This window comes from Melospiza georgiana, chromosome 4, assembly GCF_028018845.1.
Source record: "Melospiza georgiana isolate bMelGeo1 chromosome 4, bMelGeo1.pri, whole genome shotgun sequence".
NCBI lineage: Eukaryota > Metazoa > Chordata > Aves > Passeriformes > Passerellidae > Melospiza > Melospiza georgiana.
Genome location: NC_080433.1, coordinates 10876878 through 10898623, shown reverse-complemented (window position 1 = coordinate 10898623; position 21746 = coordinate 10876878). Strand labels below are relative to the sequence as shown.

The window sequence follows — 21746 nt, the reverse complement described above, 5'->3', positions numbered from 1 at the left end:
AGGCTGAAATTAATTCCCTTGCCAATGACACAAGCTGCAGCTCTCAGCTCCTCTATCTGCTTTTGCCTCCAGCAGCTCTTAGTCAGTAGATGGGGAAGAAAAAAATGTAACCCGGGAAGGATTACATGAGTATAATAAACATGGCCAAGACCCCAAGGTCTCTGTTAAATAGCAACAATCTCAAGTGACAGATTCCACTTCAAGGCCAGATGGGTTCCTTTGATGTTTATCTGTTTAAACTCACTGGTACAGTACCACAGCCTAGGCTGATGTGCTGCTTTTCCTCTCCACAGCCCCTCTGCAAAATCTACTTGGTGATACCATCTGTTCCTCTCCTGCCCTGTCTTCTTTTCCTAGGGGCTGTCTGAAATCCCTCAGTGACACTGTGTTTAAACTTCAGTGTATTTGAATATTTTGCCAGGAAGGAAGCCCCAAGGAAAAGGTTTAAAATAAATTTGGAAAAGAGAGAGGAAAGAGGAAGAAAGCAAGTGCTGATAACATTTCCTTGTGGTGCCTTTTTCTACCTATTGATGGAGCTATTGGAGAAAGCTGAGTTATTTGAACACTGGGGCAGAGAGATTTATTTGGTGTGTGGGGCAAAGGATGGTGTGACTGTGGTAATTGCCATTTCTGTTTGCTCTGCCTTACCAATCATCTCTAATTTTCAAAGATGCTACAAAGCATTGGCTAGGTGGGAAGCACTTCTTCGAGTACTGTTGCAAGTTAAAGGAGGAAAAAAAAAAGATTTTAGATCTTTCAAATCCACCTATACTCAGTTCATCAGTTCACCACATATAACTTGAATAAATAAATAGCACATCTGGCTTCCTTTACCTTAACATGAACTAGTCAGTAGAGTAAGTGGAAAATGGACATGTGAAGGAACAGGTATAAATTTTAGAAGAGAGTCACAGTTGCTATGAAAAATGTTTATAACAATGTGTCTATATACTTTCCCCTGCCTTCTGAAGATAGATCCCCTGGTATCCAAAGGGATTTTAGAGTCAGTGGTTCTCACAAGGCCATAGGAATATGCAACAGCAGCACAGGGAAGCACTGAACACAGCTGCTCTGTTTTCTGGTGAAAGGATACATTTCAGACTGTAGGCTTGAAGCAACTTATCATTCTTGAAGTGTGGGAGACCTGTTTATTCATCAGCTAGGTCTTTCAGAGTTTGAATCTGACTTCTCTTTAAATAGCCTCTGACCTTGCTATAGCAACACTTTAAATGATGCTTTGAAGAATGTCTGTGTGAGGGTATCAATCAGAAGCTCTACCAACATTATTAATTAATAGTAAAAACCAGACCCCTAAGCCACTCAATGAGGCACAACCCACAAGCACTAATGATTAGGCAAATTGTCTCCCAGTTCCTTCATTTTTGCTGTTCCTCTTTATGAAAACACTAAAACTTTCAGATATCACAGTCATGCCCCTTTCTCTTGAGAGAAGACCAGCTTGACAATATTGTGAGGGAAGAATATCTGTCTTTCCTGGCAGTGTTGTGGTTTGTCTGCCAAGCACAGTCATTCTCCAAGGACCTGTAGCTACTGCCAGAGAAAAAGGTGGTGTAATTTGAAAGTCACTGTTATAGTCTTACTTGGGAAGGGAAGCAGTGAAGACATTTGGACAAAATCTGAAGTCAGAGCAGACTGGAAAATGTGGTCTCAGTTTCTGTCTTACTGAAGACCTGTGGTGAGTTTCTAGAGGGAAGATCCAAACATTTTCACATTCACAAATCACAGGTGAACTGTAAAACACTGTGGAAAAAACCTTTGTGCTTTACTCTTTTTTTTTATACCTAAGAGGATTTTTCTTCAGCTATGTTTTTCTGCTGATTTTTTGCCTTAGAAATACCAAGGCCTCTGTTTTCTTTCTATATGACAAGTTCTTTTTTTATGCTATAAAAATCACAGTGTACTCCCCACCGAGGAAGAGATGAAGAGCAGGTTACAACCTTATCATGCTGCTGTTGGGGTCATCTAGAAAAGTGAAAACCCTTTTGATATATCAAATGTCAAAAGGGAAATAGAAAAATACACGAAAAAAAACCCCAGTGAAGCTAGCTTCTTACTTCACATGTAAATTTTAAAAAATCCAAACAAAGCAAGGAGCATATCTATACATGCATGTGATAAAAGTTTGGTTTTCTGCCATAATAGTTCATGTCTGTCAGATGAATTTAGTTAGGGTATAGTCATGTCACAAATGAAAGCCAGAAATTAAGGTGATGTTAATTGTGCTTTATCAGTGGAAAATATAATACCCAAATGAAAATGGGGTGTGAATTTACACTGGCAGAAAGTAATTAGGTAGAAGTAAAAAAGGTTGATATCTGGTTTTTGGTGGAGGGGGAAGTTTAATGTTGAGATTTCCAGAGGCTACAAGATATTAGCCCTCTTGCTTTTTTTTTTACCACCCAAACTCTTATTTCTCTGTCACCCTATGCTTGGAGCATGCTAATTCACCTACTGGTAAAGAACTGCACCTCACTCCACCACCATACCTATTGAAAACTTTCCCAAAATGTTTTCTTCAAAGAGCAGGATTTCCTATATAAGATAGATGAGGCTCTGGCCTCATCTTTTGTATCAGTAGTTTAACATCTGTCCAGCTGTTTTAGTCTCAGAAAACAATTAGCTGATAACCCAAAGAGCATTAGGTACCTGTACATCATGGATGTCTGCCCATGCCTGATTGAGGGAGGTGCTGAGGACAAAGAAGAAAAATTTACAGGATATTCTATAAACTTGAAGAGTGGAGTAGAGATTCAGTAGGCCACACTGAGCACAGGCTAGACCCTAATACAGAAGGCAGAGTGAAATAAATGGGAGAAATAAGAAGTTGTAATGCATTAGGAAAAAGCAGGATTAGTACAGGCGAAATATAAAGCATGGAGTAAATGCATTAAAGCAGGATTAGCAGGAGTAATGCAATTCAAGTTTAAATGTAGGTTTTAAAATTAGGAGCAGCAGGAATTACTGCAAATTATTCCTGAAGTGCAAAAGCAGATGACTGTGGGTACTTCAAAAGAGCACATTTAACATGCCAGTGCTGGAGCACAAAAATAAGGCCAGCTGGCCTGCAGTGGAGCTGCACTAGCCTGGGAAGGCAGGCTCTAGCTCCAGAGGAGTGAGCTGTCCTACTGGTTGTTTCTGCTCGTCCTGAACTAATTGAGGGCATTGCTTGGGCAGCAGATTTCTAGAGTAGTCTGGTTTGTGCACTGTACAAGTGGCAGCACAAACAGCCTCAGTGCCCAGTGCCAAGAGCTGCTCTTTGGGAAAACATGGGGACAGTGAAAATGGGGAGCAGGAAAATGGACCCCCTGTTTTGCACAATTGCTGACTCAGAGCTCCTTGAGATTCCTAGTCTTGGAGCTGAAAAATAGTATTAGAAACCTTTTTGCAGTAAATTACTTTTCCTTTAGAGGATCCCAGGAGACTGGGTCTGTTGTACAGGTATGTCAGTCATCACCTATTGTGGGAATTCTGTGGACTAGAAAGATAGAAATGTTTGAATGTGAAACAGAGCACATTGCTAGAGCTTAATCAGTCACTTACTGAAAACGCATTAGGCCAAATTTGACCTACAGTGTTTCTATTATGAAGACCAGCAGATAATTGCAACTGTATAATTTGTGTACACAGCTTAAGAAATGCATATATTCCAATAATTCACATTCTTTGCATCAACCTTTGTTTGTCTCTCTCTGTGATGTCTGTAGTCAATGCAGTATTTCTCAGAGGCTCTGCTTTTTTCTTCTCTGTATCCTGCTTCTGCAACACCTACAAACTCAGCATCCAACCTCCTCACACACAGTTTTTCCCTTACTCGTTACCTAGTTGTTAAATCTTTCTCCAGTGCTTCAAGTTGATGCTTTGAATAGATCAAGTTAGGAGTTCCTCAGTCACAGCTGACAAGTTTTATAAGACTCTCAATATGAATTAAAAAAAAAAAAAAGCAAACCAAAAACCTTCTTAAGAAAGGAATTTCGCATTTGCGGTTCCCTAATCCATGTTTTTGTGTGGATTTAGTGCTGGGGGAATCTGTTGGTTTAGATGTTTCAGTAAATGTATCTTCATTTTAATATCCAGGGCAAGCTCCCTGTGTTTGTGACCCTATCAGTAAGATTTATCTGCAGGCTGCAGGCATTGGAGCTGCTTGTTAAGCCATCAGCCAGCTCAGTGTCTGCTTGACCCACGGTCTGGGGGCTCTCTGTGGAATGTGCCAGTCAGGATATGGATGAGACCCTGACAAGGGCACCACAGACTCCAAAGTCTGTGAGAGAAACCATTGCTGTGTCTAGGCTCTCCATCTGGACTGGTTCTCTCATCTCAGGAAGTTTCTTTCAAGTTGTCTGTGGTACCTCCATGGCACCCAACAGACCAAAGGGTCTCTGCCACTCCCAAGCAAGCCTTATTTACAGAGCTCCAAACATCCATTTAGGCTGGAACAGCTTTTAACCTCTACTGAATTTGGCTGGGTTCAAGCTGAGGATTTCAAGGCTGAAAGCAATATCATTAGCAAATTCATGAGGAATCAGTTCTCCCCCAAATGTTTTACCAGAAAAATGGAAGCTGCTTCCTGAAAGCTAATTTATTAAATCAAGTTCTTATTAACAGATAGGGTGAGCCTTCAGGTTTTTTGCAGAAGAACATTGCCTTTTTCTTTCTTGCTCTGCCTTTTTAAATGCATTCTGAGCGAGACATCTTCTCCTTAAAGCATCTACTCCTATTAGCCAAGATAAAACATTAAGGCTGGAATAATAAAACATTCTAATAATAAGACTACTACAGTTTTGCACTCTCCTTAGCCAGTGCATCAGGGGATTTACAAATGGATCCAGAAGCACACAGTATGAGCATGCACTCTAACTAAAAACTTGCCCCTTGAAGGGTCTTCAAGTTTAGACCAAGTTCCACCTGCAGTGCCATTGGTGAATCTTAATTCTTTGTAAAATGGGTGGCAGATAATGAATGATTGGCTTAATTAAGGGTGATGATTTTCTTCTCCAAGGTGGATTGTTGGTTAATAAAGACAGCAAAGTGTTGGCAGCCCATAGCTGGCTGCAAGGAGCCATGGAGGAGCATGAAGGAGGAGCTTTTTGTCATGTTTATGTCTGCTCCAGAAACAAGTGTTTTGCAAATGGTATAGACACCCCCAATAGGCTGTTGCATATGGGAAGAGTCTGTCTCTCCTCCACCATATGGGAATGTCAGAGAGAGGTGTGACACCCTTCACAGGTCTGTGAGATAGCTTGGGTGAGATGATGGTGATGATCTCTGTTCCTGTTTAGCCCAAGCCTTGCTGCCTGCCTACAGATTGTTTCCTCTTTCTTTTTGCAGGCTTTTTAGTGCAATTTTAGAACAAGCAACCAAAGCAGATGGGGGGAATTCAATAGGAGGAAAAGGTGCCGGATTCGATGTTAAAGCACTGCGGGCTTTCCGAGTATTACGTCCACTACGGCTGGTGTCTGGAGTTCCCAGTAAGTAATACCACTGTTTTCTTCTCAGCTGTATCTGTGGTGTGACATGCAGCAGGGCTAATTTTTGTAACAGTTTTGGAGACAGAGCATGATACAGATTATTTTTGGTGTGTGGGGGAAGACTTTTTTCAAATGTACGTATTTGTGATAAGCGTGACATTAATCAAAGGATGACCAAAGCAGAGCTGAAAATCAATGGAAGACTCATGGTATGTCAAGTCTGATTGTGCAACCTTTTTAAATAATGGAAGGGGAAGATCCAGGGGGTTTGTGATGTCAAGCATGAAATCTTTTAAATGGTGAAGTTTGGTATTATAAATTCTTGACTTTGATGGAAATTCTGTATGGTCATGTGTGTTGCTTTTGGAGGGAAAGGAACTTTTTCATTAAAATTGAATTTTCTTCTTTGTATGTGATGTTCAGATCAAGAGAACTGGGAACAGTTTAGAAGCAACAGAATATAGGACAATGACATGCTACCTTCTCTGTTAGTCTGATTTGCTTAAATTATTTGTAATGCCTCTGAGAAAGTCCTCAAGCAGCCTTTAATACTTTTTTATCCTTTTTCTTGTTTGCAATGAAGCTATGAGTAACTAAGACTGGGAGTTCCATTGTGGAGGTGGAATATGGACATAACAATGTGGGAAAATGATATCATTTGGCTTTAGAGTTTGTTATGGATGCGACCTGTTTACCTTATGGACAGAGAGGTGATTGAAAACTGTCACTGGCTTCCACGATTATAGCAAAGAGAGATGTAGTGAGCAGAAAATGAGTTAATCTTCTCTAGAAGAGCTGTAGGAAGCACTTTGTTTATTTTTATTTGAGGATCTTGTTAGACTGGTATCTTAAAGTACTTCTAACCTTAGTCATGCAAAAACCTTGTGTTGAGTTGCCATAAACTCTGTGATATCAGTTGTACTGATACAGACTGAGCTTGGCTGTTTGCTCAGAGCTGTTGGTGGGCTTGAGGAAGCTGAGGGAACCAAGCCTGACATAGTTCATGTCCAGTTTCAATCCCAGCATAGACTAACCGTCCATTTGTGAGTTTTCTCATCAAGGAGTATTTAATTTGTACCAGAACAGAGCCAGGGAGCCTGGTGCAGACTACCAAACGCTTGGTCTAGGCAATAAAATGCAGTGTGAAGCAAGCAAACCATCAACTTCATCTGAGAAGATATCCACTATTAATCTTTCTGGTTCTGACTAAGGATATTTGCTAAACCAGGCTTCTTGGGGGCCAGCATGGCTTTAAAAAGTCTACTGAGATCTGTAGCTAATGCATCCTCAATCTTGACTGGGCATTTTTTAATTGTACAAATGCCTGTTGATTAGCCTAGAATAGATGTTATCGCATCCATATGTATTAGAGCATAACTTTTCTCATGAGGCCTTTTAGATAAGATTGCCTAAGCGAACTGTAAATAGCACATTACAGGATTACATTCTTACATAAGTTTAGTGCAGAGGTTTAGAAGTCAAGTCTCAGGTCCCATCCAAGTTCTGTCCCTGAGGCATCATAAACACCAGTGGGTGAGTTACCAACATTGCACTTGCAGTGCTTTGCCATTTATAAAGATATGCTTTTTTGCTTCCTTGCCCTTCCAAAATGCAGAAGGCTTTCCCCCTGTAAGGAAAAAAAGCCAGCACAGATTTGTCCTAAAATTACATGAATGTAACATACGCTGCAATTCCTTCTCACTTAACAGACTCTGTATGGAAGCAGCAGCTCTTTAGTAAGAGGGAATGCTCTGGGTCACTGGCAACTGCCTTCTGCATGGAAATTCCAACATCTGCTGCTTGGCTTGAGGTCCAGATCTAACTACCACTATTTGGAAAAAAAGTGTGTAAAGCACAATGATTCCTATAAAACAAATTTTTGAAACACGTGGTGAATTTTTGCATTCAAATCTTATACTCATTAGAATTGCTCTTGGGAAATAGCTTGTCTGAGGTGGAGAGGTTGGCTTGCAGCATGGAATAATTTTTTCTGAGTCACAAGTTTACGGGGATTTTTTTCTCTGGCTCAATCCATAGGAAATAATCCAATTTAAGAGGGACATGTTTTGTATTCAGGTTCATGCATTTAAAGGCCTGTCTCAGCATATAGAAAGTTTCCAATAAGTTTGGTTTGAGGTGTGGGAAAGACATATTAATTTTCCTCTGAAGTAAATCACTGGTGTCTGCATTTTGCAGATTGAGAGCTGGAAACAAAAGTTAAAAATTTAACACTTCTAAAAGTGGCTTCTAATTATTTATGTCTCCTATTGGCTATCAGTGCTAGATTTAGGTCAACACAACAATCCAACAGCTTCAGATAGATGGATAGAGGATATTAAGAGTTCACAGTCCCTTTTCCTAAGTTCCATGCATGCTACATTCCTGGACTTGGCTGTCTCTTGCTGTCTCTTGCCAGTGAATATCTCAACCAAGAAATGGGGGCCTGTCTGTGCAGTAAGTGGTTCATGTGCAAGCAAAGCTGGCTCACCCATGGGCAGACAAACAAAAAGGTACCTTTGACAATCTCTGTTAGGATCAAACTGTCCAAGGCCCCAGATTATGTTAGTGCCTCCTAAAATCAAAATGGTTTGAAATCATGAGTTCAACAAAGCCTGAAGACTACATCTGGATGATGGTTGTGGGCACATCAAAATTTCATAATTTTTAAGAGAACAGATGACACTTTTATGCTTTGTGGTTATGTGGACATTCACAAGACCACTTGTCATAAGGAAGAAAACAAGACATTTTGTTCAGAAGATAGGACAGACTTTTTTTATCCATGTCACAGAAAATAACTGTGCCATCACAGGAGAAGCCTTCAAAGGAACTGAATTCCAAGTGTTTGGATTCCCAGTATAACTTAAAAAAAAAATAGTGTTAAGTATTTACACATTTCCAAGAAACTCCACAGGGATCGATTGATTTTGGTTTGAGGGGGTTTTGTGTTAGATTCTTTTTTAAAATAGTTTGAATTCTTTTCCAGAAAACTTTTTTTGGAGTCAGAGGTACAGTTCTTATGTGTGAGGTGTATAGCAGAGCAGTAGATTAGATACTTCCCACAGCTGTCATCCCACTGCTGGCCATTGCTTTGTGTACAGAATAGAGTTTGAGCTAATTAAGAAAACTTTTTTTTTTCCCCCTACAACATTTTTTAAGTCCTACTGCCTCTGGAAAAATGGTCCACACTGGGTCCTTCTAGCCTGGCATTAGTATGTAGATGAATGGTGATTATTTTGCAAAGCACACGGATTATTTTGGTTTCATTGTAGTAAAGTCACTTTTGAAAATGAGATCTAAGAACTCGATATCGTTGATACACAGGCCAGATTTCACTGTTCAGCTCTTCTGTTACTGCCATATTAACACAGTTCTTGCAGTGCACACTTTATTTTGGTTGCTGAAAAAACTTTACTGCTAGAGTACCAAAGCAGTCTCCTTGTAAGGAAAACTTCACACGTGCTTTAGAGCACCTGTCTTGATGTGTGGCATTAAGATCAATAGAGTGGTTTGAGAAAGGAGAGAGAAGGAAAACAATTCCCTTGATGGACATAAGTAGAAAAGTGCAAAATCAGCATGTCTACCAAAACTTAATCACTTTAGTGTCTTGGAAACTTACCCAGTATCTCCTTTGGCAGGAGTGTAAAGTATTGTAAAGCTTTCTAGGGACACAATCTAGTCTGCCCTGTTGTGCTATGAGTTTTCTGTTGATTACTCTCCTCTCTTGGTTTTATGTTATTACATATTTTAAAACCTGTTTTAAACATTCTGTGCTTCAGGAGGGCAAAAAGAAACATCCAATTGGGCAATGAAGAAGCATGATCCAATTAAAGAGGAAAATCACTCCTGACTATTGGAAAGGGCAATAAGTTACTCCTACGCATGCTACCTCATGCCCTTTTAATTTATAAAATTCCATTTCTATCACCTTTATTCGTGCTGCTCAATTATACCACCTCATACATTCTGTTCATTCTCTTTATGTTGTACTTCATCTTAATGTAATTGCATTTTTGCCACTGGTTATTGCCTATCTGATATTTGCCAGACTTAATTGATAAGCTCTCCTAGACAATTTGGAACTCATGATTTTTGAGTAGCTGCTGTGCTCCATATTTGTGTTTTGAACAAGATCCTCTGCTGACAACACAGATTTATGTGGACAGAAGACCCTGCTACTCTTAATGAAGCTAGAGAGGAAACTTGACTGTTCCACTGGAACAAAAATTTGCCATGATGTGTCTCTTTTTTTTTTTTTTTTTTTTTTTCAACCACAGAAAGCTAAGCTTGTGCTAAGCTTGTGATGTGTTCAAGCTTTACTGGAGTCTTGTAGCAGGAGAGTTACTCAAAGGCAGTGTAGGTACCTCTCTAGCACCAGTGCTTTCATGGTCTGCTGGAGATGCAGCAATTGTGTAACAGGGAAAGAGAGGGATGAGCAAAAGGACCTAAGCCAAACCCTCCCCATGACAATGCAATGTCCTTCTGTTAGTGACACAGCAGCATGTAACTGGCAGAGAACATTTTTGAATTAAATAAGACCAGAATTTTCATGTGTGAATGCCTAGAGATGACTACATTTATGTGTATTTAAATAATTAAATAGAACACATACTTTTTCAAAATGATGCTTATATTTCAGTCCATGGTTACTCTGAGTTAATGAGAAAATTGGGCACATTCAGACAAGGTGGATGAAAAATTTAGACATTTTTAGATTTTGGTCTGTCTCATTGCAATTAGTAATCTGCCCTGAAATGCTCTATTAAAATCTACAATGCTTTCTCAGTCTCAGCAGTGTTCTCTACCCCATATTTATTGCAGAGTTTTCTCATTGCCACAGAGAAAATTCTCTTATCCCAAAGTCTCTGGCATATATAAAAATATTTCTTTGAGGTTTGCAACAGGTAGGAAAGTATTCTACCTTTCCTTGCAATGTCCTGGTAGATCTGAGCCATCCAGGTCCATAATGCCACATTCACCACATATGGCAATGTGGTGAAGATGAGAAGTAAAATACACCCTGAGAGCTCTATGGGGAGAGGAAAGGTTTTGCTCATTTGAGAGATGCTGGATTGGCAAAGTCACCCAGTTGTCTTTATTGTTAATTTGCTATATTATTGTATGTAGATGAAGCAAGGAAATCACAAGTGTGATAGGACTGGATTTTTTCCTGTCTAGGTGTTTTTGTGTGTGGGACTGCCTAAATATATGTGTGTGCTAAATCACAATCAGGTTTTTGTGGAGAAGTAAGAGCAAAAGCTTTCAAATACTTACAAGATATTGAGGTTATAGTCTGTATTTTCCAATGGTGACTGTTCCTAACACTAAGACTGGCAATATTTTTTCTCCCCCTTTTCAAGGGATATGTTCTAATCTAATAATTTGAAATCACAGGGGAATTCTGTCTGTATGGGCTCATAATTCAGTGATACTTCCCCCTGAAAGAAAAATATGGGGGAACATTTGTAGCAAAATACAGAGTAGCTTACAGAGTTTAAGACAGCGGAGGCATTTCAGAACCACCATGGTCATCTTTCTAATGTAAGACTAAGAAACTGCTCTATCTCATCTTTAATTCCAGGACTTGGAATTTGCTATTGAATGATTTATAGTAAAATGGGTCTTTGATGCTTGTTACCCATAAGAAGAGCAGCTTTAATGCTGTGAGCTAGAAACTGATACTATAGCAGAGACTTTGCCTTCCACTACACCTGATTTAGAGGGAGTGTACTTAACTGGGGGGAACAGCTTCAACATTTTCTATCTTGCATAATCCTTATACACCTGAATTATCCTAGAAGCCAAATTGAACTTGTTTGTAGTTGAGACATCCTCAGAGCCTCTTTGCTTGGTGTGTGTAGAAGGCTGGACCAGTTAGGAAGGATCAAGCACCATGCAGAGGGCCCAGCTCCTGCTGCAGGCACTCTGCCTCTGGAGCCTTCCATTCTGCCTGGGCTGTGTAAAGCAGGGAAATCAAAATGGGGATGCTTAACTACCCTGAGATGTTCTTTCCCAAGGAAAGCACAATATTCTCAGCTGTAGCGTGATTCCAACTGGGGTTTGCCAAACCACTTTGCTGGAGGGACAACAGGACCTAGAGTAGCCCTAGATGTTGTCAGCTCTCCCCCTCTCTCTCTCTATCTAAATGTGCAGTGGTGCCATTCACCCTAGTCCATCCTAGGCTCTTGATTGTGTGGCCTGGGATTGCCCTCCTCCTTCCCAGCCACTGAGACAGCACACTAAACCCATTGCAATTATTCCATTTTGCAGCTGTTGAAACAAAGCACGTCCAATGCAATTATCTGGTTTGCATTCAGGATTCTTTTTTTTTTCAGTGCCCAATCAAACTTTTCAACTGTAATTTCTCATTATTTTCTGTTCTGTGAGAGAAAATTAACACCATGACACAGAGTTGAGGAAATAATGTAATTGAGGTAACAAACACAGAGGATTCAAGGAACCCAAAGTGGCATCTCTTTTGATAACTGTGTGGTCTTGGAATATGACAAAGAAATGTTGAGCCATTGACTGTTTCTGTATGTTGAATAGCAGGCATTAAGTCTTTAGGAAATGCTAACTGGTGTAAGGAAGTCCACTTTTAAAATTGATTTTTAACATGTGTATGCTTTTGGAACGGACTTTTAAAATGTATATGCTTCTAGCAATGTACAGTTGACAGGTGTGTCTTGCATGTGATTTGCATTTATTCACTGTCAGTGGGGGAGCAAGGGACTTAAATCTGCCCTCCTGAGGTTGTGCTATGGCCCACACACCAGGGCAGGATTGTGGCTTGCCTTCAGTGGGAGGACAGTGGCCTGATCAGAGCTCCCCAAGTGTGAAAGGTCTGTGTTTAGGAAATAAAGAATACAGTAAGATGTATAAGGAGGAAACTATACTTAGCAGCTTACTGCCACCAAACCTACAAGATAAAGGTCCTTGACAACACAGAGAATTTCATCACATATACGTTTAGGCAAAATTTGGCTTCCAAATATTAGTTCTGCCTTAAATTTTGCTGTTGTTACAATAAATAATGTCAGTTTTTGCCAAAAAAACTTCCTCTTCTCTTGAGGTCCAGAAGCTGTAGCAAACGTGCTCTCAGGCAGATCCCTGAAGTTCTCCTTCATTCTTGAGCAAGACTTCTTAACCCTCTGTGCCACCTCTCCAGCACACACAGAACCATGAGAGGACAAGTTGCACCACCTTTCCCATGTCCTTGCCTCGCCGTTTTTAATCTCAAGTGGCCAATTTGTTTTGCTTTCATTACAAATGGGGAGGGAGTGGATTAGAAAGGATAGAACAGTCTGAACTAAATGTCCTCATTAGGCTTGTTTCTTCGTGGTTAACTGCAAGCTCTACACATGCTTGCAAGTCCTTTATTTACTTAGGTCACTGTTACTCAAGGGAGTAATTTGATTCCAGCCTAGCATCTCCCTTAGGTAAGGATCATCCCTGTGAGTAGGAATTACACAACCAGGAATCAAAGCCTGCTTCCCTGAGAGGTACAGCCTGCAAAATTATGTAATTTATGGCAGAAGAAGCTAAGTCTGTGTAGCAGTAGCAAAGAGGGGTTCATCTTGCTAAGGATGATTACTCACAGGGGCACATTGTTGCTTCATAAAGATTTCCCTGATATTTAAGGAATGCCAATGAAAACAGGGAAATATTTATTTGATCTTGTCTATGCAGCTCTTTTAAAAATAACACTGACTACAAATCTACCCAATAGCTGCCTCAGCTTTTATCTTACGAGTTACTGTGCATGCTGGCATGATTATTCAGCATGTCTTCACAACAGAAAAAATCCCAATATCATAATATGGGACCACATCAGGGTGTAGGCAGCCCCTTTCAAAAGAAGAAAACAAACTGCATGCTGACATCAAGGAACAGACAGGGAGATAGTAGAAAATCTCTCTTGGCTTAGTAAGAGAATTTCCAGAAGGGCTCTGGATGGATCAGACATTTCTAGTACCCTTTTTACATTCTTCAAGCAATGCCCAGAGTTATTCAGATTGTGTGTAGGGCACAGGTCTGAAAGGGAGGCCATGTCACTAAGATGCTTGTCCTGAAGCATCTGAAAATATAAGAATGCCATCTGCTGTCTCCTCAGAACAGTTTGCATTGTATCTGTACAGGTTGTAGCTAACTGGTACAAACAGGAACACGTTGGGTTCCCAGTTGCTCACTTGTAATTTCTGGCTGCTGCTCTCACCACATTGGGGAGGGAAGATTTGGCTGTTCCACATCAAAGTAGGAAGGGCATGATCTGCTTTGGGTGTTTCTTATGTTCTCTCCCAGATGATACCTCTACTGTATCTGGTGATGTCCCAAGCTTACAACAAATGTCATTACATACTTTGATTTCAGTTGGCTGAATTTTGCATTGCTTATTAATTTAAGATCTTGTAAGCCATGATTTGATGTCCTTTGCTCATTTTCTCTAGTTACTCTGTGTCTGTTAATGTGTTTCTGCCCTGATGGGACTTTTTAGCTTTCTCTTTCTCATTCTGTCCCAAGGATGTGACTGGCACACACCCACTGGGTAGCAGTCAACTCAAAAGTGGGACACAGGAGAGTTCATAGGTTTTGCTCAGGACACAAGATGGTACATGGATTTTCCATGACTCTAGGCATCAATTGAATTACTTCTCTCTGTCCAAACCTTCGAAAGGCCTTGTTGGATGCCTGTGGTCCTTGTGATTTTCACAGAGCACTATTAAAATATCAGCAAAGCACACAGCAGCAGACCAGTCAGATAGTCCTCTCAACCAGTGAATGCATTTTAAGCCTGCCAATATTTTTTTTTCAGTGATAGTCTGAATTTATAATAATGTTGCATCTTGTTCAAGTGCTATAGTAGGGAAAAAAAAACCAACAAAAACCCACCAAATAATGAATTAAGTACAGGCAGAGATGAGGGAATAATATTTTTAAGTTTCAATGTCTACACAAATCTATAGGAGAACCTCTCTCTTCTCTTTAATGTAGATTTCTCTGAAATTAGGTACTGCCTTCATTGTGTCTGCTTGCTATTGCTGTGCTAGATGAGAGCACAAGCATGTTGGCTGGTGCTAACAACTAATAAACTTCTCAATGCTTAAGATGTTCACTGGTGGAACAAATTTGCTGTTCTGATCATGGGAAAGTATTAAAATGAGAGCCCACCTAACTTGCCCAGTCTTTTAACTTTTTATCTAAGCTTTCCTTGTGCCAAGGAAAAGGGAAGGAGATCAGACATCTTTCTTAATCTCCCTTTTTTCCAGAAGCAAATCCAATTCCTGTTTAACACATGTAACAATAACTTATCCCATATGTGTTTTGCGCTTTGTTGCAACTATTTTTTATGAGTTGAGTAGCTATGCCTTTTATTTTTTTCAGTTTTCGATTATCTTCTGCTGGTTTGCCCTGCCACATCAATCACAATTCAGAAAACATCTGCTAACCCTCTGCAAAGAATCTTTTTTTCAATTTCTGTACTGCTAAAGCTGCTCAACAGTTTTACATCAGAAGCATTTTTGACAGAATGTAGCTCACGGGATAAAAGAAATAGAAGAAATTATAAAAACTCTATTTTCGTCACTTCTTTCCATAGGCCTTAGTAAGTGGTGTTTTCTTTAGCAGTGGAAATGGCTATAGAAATTCAATTTCTTTACAAGATTACAAAACATCCTCTCTAAACTTTCTTCATGCATCTCATCTTTCAACCACAGCCCCTCCTTGTAGAGGGCTGAGGCAGTGGTGTGAGAACTGGGGCATATCAAATGCTATACATCTTAGAAGTATAATCTCTTAGGGGTGATTATTTTCTATTATTGCTCACACATTAAGCTAGCAGCCTGTCTGACATTTCTTTTTTTTTTTTTTTCTTTTTTTTTTTTTTTTTTGCATTGGTTGTTGTATTTGGTGATTGGTTGGGGTTTTTTTTCCCTGCAATAAGTTGTTCAGGACTTTTCTGCAATTGGCATTTTCTTGAAGGTTGTTGTTGTTGTACATTGGCTTTTATTTGTACTGAAAATTACCAACAGATAAAGTTCCTTTTAATCAGGTTTGATGGCTTGATCAAAAGTCAAATCGATACATCCAGGTATGAATAAACACAGGCTTTACAAAGACCTGTTCTAAATCTAACAGTTTTGGTTTTTAAGATGAACAGCACCCAATGAAAGAATTTAGCATTGAGTCTGACCCTTCCCCTCACAATATAGCTGAAAATTTAAACTCAAGTCTTTAGCCCACCTATTGCTTTTCATATTCCAGTGCTGAGATTATTTCACTTTAAAAATTTACTTTGGAGGAAGTCAGATTACTCTCAGATTTATATTTGTAGATTTTTTTATCTGTTAAGAATTTTATTTAGCTGATCACATTGCAGCAGGAGAGCCTTATGATTCCCCCTTGACAGCTTATTATATGGAAAAGGAAATTTAAAAAAATAAATGTTTAATTCCAGTGCATTCTAGCAGCACACAATCTGTACAAAAAGCCTTTGAACTGTGCAAGTTGTAGAGGGAGTTGCAAAGAAAGCAAACACCAATAAAGAGCCATTCTTTCTTCTGAAAAATACAACTTTGTTAAAATGGCAACCATTAATTTTTCTGTCCAAACATACTGGGGCTGCCTAGTGAGCTAAAGGACGTTTTGCTTATTATGTCAGGAAGCTTTTTTTTTTCCCCAAAGCATTTTATTATCTGATGTGTGCAAGAAGAGTTTTAAGTCTAATCAGGTTCATAAAAATCAAAAGCAACAGTCTCACTAATGTGGAAGAAAAAGAAAGTTGGAGTTTTAGGTATTCTGAGAGGGGACTGATTACCCACTAAGTTGATAAGTCCCTAAATCCACTCTTTCTTCTTAAAACTGAGAGTCAGAGTTGCTCAGATTTGTCTGGCCGTGTCTCTTTTCAATTTTTTAGGAAGAGAAAACAAATCCCACATGTGCATCAAGACAGTAACACAACAATGATCACACATTGTGGGGTTTGCATCAGATTTTTAATTATCTGATCAGGTAGATTTCTATTGTTAGATTCTCAAAATTCTCCTAGAAACCCTCTATGACAGTGACTTGAAAATGCCACACTGTGTCTCTCCAGAGCTCAGTCCCATCTGTGCTCATTAAGCACTATCCTACCTTGAGAGCTTGGGTCAATTTTCCTCTCCAGGGTTATATAACCTATTATTTGTCATATTCAGTGCTGTACTTCTTCACAGTCATCTAAAGACAAAGTTTTAGATTTTATCCAATATTTTGTTGTAATCCTTTTATCATGAGAAGTTCAAACTTTGTGCAGCCAAAAGTAAAGCCACTTGTAAGTAAACTTAGTAAGCCACTTATTGTTTGCTGGAGCATTTAACCTGCAAGAAGATCAATTTCTTTCATCAATATATTTTTCTCCACATAGTAAAAAGCTGTAATCTTATTATCCCCAGCTGGACTTCTACATTTACAGAATCCCTGTTAACATTTGTTAACTTTTAAGCTTTTGCCTTTTCTAAACCTGTTCACAAGTGATGAGTTACAACATCTGGGGAAGGACATCAAACAAATAAAATACTCTATATTATTTATAATAGATAAAGGAGGCTAATGACCACTTAGCTGAGGAATTCTGTCAATAAACTGTAGAAATGTTAACAATTTTATAAAGGTGTTTGTAACCCAAATGTCATTAATCTTCAACTCAAGTGATTGAGACCCAATTGCTTTGAGCCCATTTCTGCTACCATGAGGCTTTAGCACTTCCAGGTTTTCCAAGCTCCTTTTTGCAAAACTATTTCCTTAGGACATGTGTTAGCACAGTTTTTTCAGAGCTGCATACAACAGCACTTGACATCCTGAAACAAGGCTTTTCCACCATTATCTCAGTTCAGAGGTTGTTTAACTCTTGGCTTGGATTTTGTTTTTATGCTCACCTGACCAGACTAAAGACAGAACATCATGTTGACATGTTCCTACCCAAGTTTTCTGACTGAATCCAGTGTCATGGGAATAGACCAAAATTTCCCCCTGTAAATATTGTTTCCTATCACAGCTGTTCTTGCATATGAAGAAATTTTAAAAAATAGAAATATGATGGGTCATTCACTGAGAACTGGAGCAGTCCTGGCCAGACTGTCTTTGGGTTTGGATAGCTCTGTAGGAAGAGGAGCCAAGAAAAATTCTTCCTGTGGTTCTTCAGAGTGGTTAAGAACAGGTAAAACCTTTACAGTGACCCCATAAACGATTTTCTCAGTCCATGGTCATTCTGTCAGCAGAAAATCAAAGCTGTTTCCTGGGAAATAGTGACAGCTGATGCTTGCTGGCCTAGGAACTGCCAGGGCTCCTGAAGGCCTTTACCTGCCTTAACTTTATTCCATCTTCAGAAGTCTCTGTCTGGCAGAGAGCATTTGACCTCAACCTCCCCACTCTGGGTAAGACTACTTGGCAGCACACTGTGGTCTTTGTTCAGAGCAGCTTTGGAGTTTGCTCACTGAACTTCGTTTTGGTTTTGCTCAAGATGGCCTTTTTTCCGTAATGTGGACTTTTCTGTAGGCACTCAGTTGCTGCTTTTCTCTCCATGCTCTTCCTCTATATTCAGGTAGCTGCATGAGAGGGACACCACACCATTTTTGGGTTTGATTGTTTTACATTTAAAGCCTGAAGATCTTGCCTGCCTGAGGATCTCATCCTCAACTGAACTGAGCTAAAATCAAATGGTTAGAGAGTGAGGCTGTACTTACAGGAGCTATCTCTTATGTTGGCTCTGGAAAGATGAAGAAAATCTTTTTAGTCATCAAGAAACTTTATAAGAAAGTGGACACTTACATACAAAAGACTACTAAAAAATGTTAAAGCCCCCCAGGAGGAGAGAGGGATGTTTCTGTGAGTGGTAGTTGAGGTCTCTTCCAGCAGAGTCCAGGAGCCCAAGCCATGTGTACATTTGTCCAAGCATCCTCCTCAAGCTGGGGCTGTGTGGCCACCCTGCTCAGGACAGGCTGCATTGTCTGCCTCAGTCAGGTCACTCTGGCAGGCAGAGGATGCTGTAGCTGAATTTCTTCCCAAGAGAAAAGGATCCAAAATGAAGAGCTGGGGTTTTGTTGTGGCTTTTGGTTTTGTTCTGCTGATCCTTTCTCACCTCAAAGAATGAGGCAAGGGTGGTATTGCAAGACCTGGCAAACATAAAGCAATTGTGTTCACATCCACATGCCCATTTGCACAAAGCCCCTTGTGTGTAACTATTTGGGTTTGAGAAGTCAATGAAGACATGGTTTGAAAATGCATGAATAAGAACATCATGAGCAGATGCCAAAACTTTCTTTTTTCTATTTTTTTACAGCACATGGTTTTGAATTGAGTGCTTGTATATGTTTAAAAGGCATTGCCTACTCAAAAGTAGTCACCCTGCAGCTTAAAATTTTTCTTTCTTATTTCTTTTTACATCAACTAGTTTTCTGTCCTGTGTTTTGTCTTTCCTTACTATTCCAAGACCTTCCCTATTATTCTTGAAATATAAATGACATCTGCAGCCCCAAGAATGCTGGGCTACACCCACAGAATTTACTTTATCTAGCAATCTGCCACTAACATTTTGAGAATCCATCAAGACAGAAAAAGACCTCCCCAAATACCTTCCCAAACTGCTATTGTACAGTTGTCCTTAAATGAACTGTATGATACGATTTCCCTTTGCAACATTGGTGAAGAGAGTCCTCAATATTTTTTCTCACAAATCATTGTAGATGTACTTATCTAAGATATCTTGCCATGGCTGTGGATCTTTTTGTGCTAAAACTGTCTATTGTTTTCCAGGCTTCCTTTGATATTGCTATAAAACCTTTCATATTTATGAATATTTAATATTTTTCAATTTTCTTAGCCAATGTCTACATTTATTAAGTGATAAACATCCACTTTGGGGAATATTACTGGTTATATTGCTTGTGCTTTGGAAATAGAACTGTAGTGGCAGTCTCTCAGTGCATTGTCAGAAATAAATGTGATTTGTGAGTAGACCTTGCTTGTGGCTGGGGATGGTGCATCAGCTCCACCACTTCAGAGTGGTTCCCAGAAGTGATCTGACTCAGGCCCTGTGCTGAGTCACAAATCCTCCCCTGCTTCTTCCTTGCTTGCACAAAGTAGTAGTTTTCTTCTGAACTGTATTAGCAGAAAAAGAATTGCTTCCCACACCCCTGGCAATGCCTTAAGTAAGAAAATGTGTATTTTTTGTGCATAGGAAAGCAGAGGAGGGATGGCCCTCTCCTTTCCCTTTTATTCCTGCTCACTTCTAGGAGGTCATTGTTATGAGATTGTGCCTGCTCATAGCCCTGGTTCCGGCACCCCATGGTGTGGGCAAAATATATCCCTGAAAAACCAATGGAAGAGTAGACTGAGTAAACTGAACTACTAATATGATGGAACAGGAAACTGCCCTGTCCAGTAAACCAAGCTTGATCCAAAATTGAAGACAGATGAAAATTGTGAGAGGAGCTCGGCTTGGCAAGGCCTGAATGTTAGTTCTGAGCCAAATGTCTTAAGAATGTTCCAAGCTTTGCCTGCAGAACTCAGTCGTGACATGGCCCTTCCAAGGCAGGCAGCAGGCAGAGCCCAGAAAATGGGCTCAGATGAAGGGAAACTCAAACTGAAAGGCAGCAGTGTCTGAGTGTCCAAACACACTGCCTGCCCCTTGGACAAAAGCTGCTAACTCCTTAATTGCCACATCACTCCTAATGTCCAAATAGCTCCAAAAAGTGCATTGACTGCTTCAAGAGCAGGGCCCTTGATCACTGAATGTCCTTGCAATAAAATAAATTGTAATGTTGGTGGTCAGGATGAGATCTAAAAAGCCTTTGGGAAGTTAAGAAATCACAGCCCCAGGTGTGGTCAGGGAGGATGAGGAGGGTCAGGGCAGCCCCAGGTGTGGTCAGTGAGGATTAAAAGGGTCGGGGCAGCCCCAGGTGTGATCAGGGAGGATGAGGAGGGCCCGGCCCTGCTCAGGGCTGCTTTCAGGGGGTTACGGGTTCCTGTACCTGCTGGAGGGAGTCATCCTTGAGAATCTCCCAAAGGACAGCAGAGACAGCATCTGCAGGGCAGGGGGAACACCTGGGTGCTCCTGGGGCATTGCTCAGGTGTGCAAAGGGACAATCCCTGTGCCCGAGGGCAGTGCAGGAGAGGGGAGCAGCACGTGAGCAGGTGGGGGTGCAGGGAAATTCCTTTTTGATTAATTTCTTTATTTCATCTTCCTAATCCCATCCCAGTGCCCTCAGTCCCTCCCTAGTGTGCCCCAGTGACCCCAGAGTTCGATGGAAAAGTGATTTGAGAGGAAATTTCCTTTTCCATTATTGTCTGTGTTTAAATTGGAGGGGATCCCCTTCACCTGTGATTTTAAGGGTATCAGTTGAAAGAAAACCAACCTTTCCCATGATTTAAAGGTATTACTTGAGGAGGAATTGTTGTTTTCTAGTTTAAATTGAAGGGGATAACCTTTCTGATGCCATTTTACAGATTTGAATTGAGGGAAACTCATCACCATCTTAAGGCTTAAATTGCAAGGGAATCCCTGTTTTCCCTTGGTTTTAAGGGTTTAAATTCTGAGGAAATTCTCCTTTTCCAGTATTTGAAGTATTTAAATAGAGTAGGAAAGGGAAGGAAAAGAGAGGAAAAATGGCAGGAAACATGAAGTGAAAAATGGCAGGAATGTGAGGTAGAAAAGAGGGGGAAATTTGAAGGGTACAAAAGGACAGGAAACCTAAGGGGAAAAGGGTGAGAAATGTGAGGTAATCAACACTCATGCACTAATTAATTGGGAATTTATGAACACTGTGCAACAAAGAAGAGAGATTATCTTTTTGAGAAAAAACCTGGCAGAATCGGTCTCAGAAGATTTTTCAGGTCTGAAAGCTCACAGTCTTGAGGAAAAAAAAGGCAAGTTAGGTGTTTCTAAGAATTGTCTTTCTTTTTATAGGCATGTCTTTCTTGAGAGGAATTGTTTATTAGCAAACCTACCATTCATTTCCTTGGATATGTTTCACAATGCAACAATGCCAAGTGCGTTTTAGCAGCTGGGTCTTTTTCTTGTGCCATCTTGCTAAACATTGGTTGAAATCCAAAAGAGCTTGTAAGTACACAATGGGATATGTAGGTAATCCCATTGCTTTAGGTGCAGACACTCACTTGCTCAAAGATAAAGCACATTCTTCAATAACTGCCTGAATCGATGAGACAGCAACCAGCCCCTCTCATCGTCTTCCTGAGAGAAAAACACAGCATCATATAATAGCTCTA

At 40.1% G+C, this 21746-nt stretch overlaps 1 protein-coding gene across 1 annotated transcript in view; it reads left to right on the top strand.

Annotated features, from left to right (window-relative positions):
• The window catches only part of CACNA1C (calcium voltage-gated channel subunit alpha1 C), a 409374-nt gene that overhangs the window by 220971 nt on the left and 166657 nt on the right, over window positions 1-21746 (top strand). Inside the window, exon 5 of the mRNA XM_058021914.1 lies at window positions 5347-5486. Coding sequence (XP_057877897.1) covers window positions 5347-5486 — 140 coding nt within the window. The remainder of the gene's footprint in view (window positions 1-5346; window positions 5487-21746) is intronic.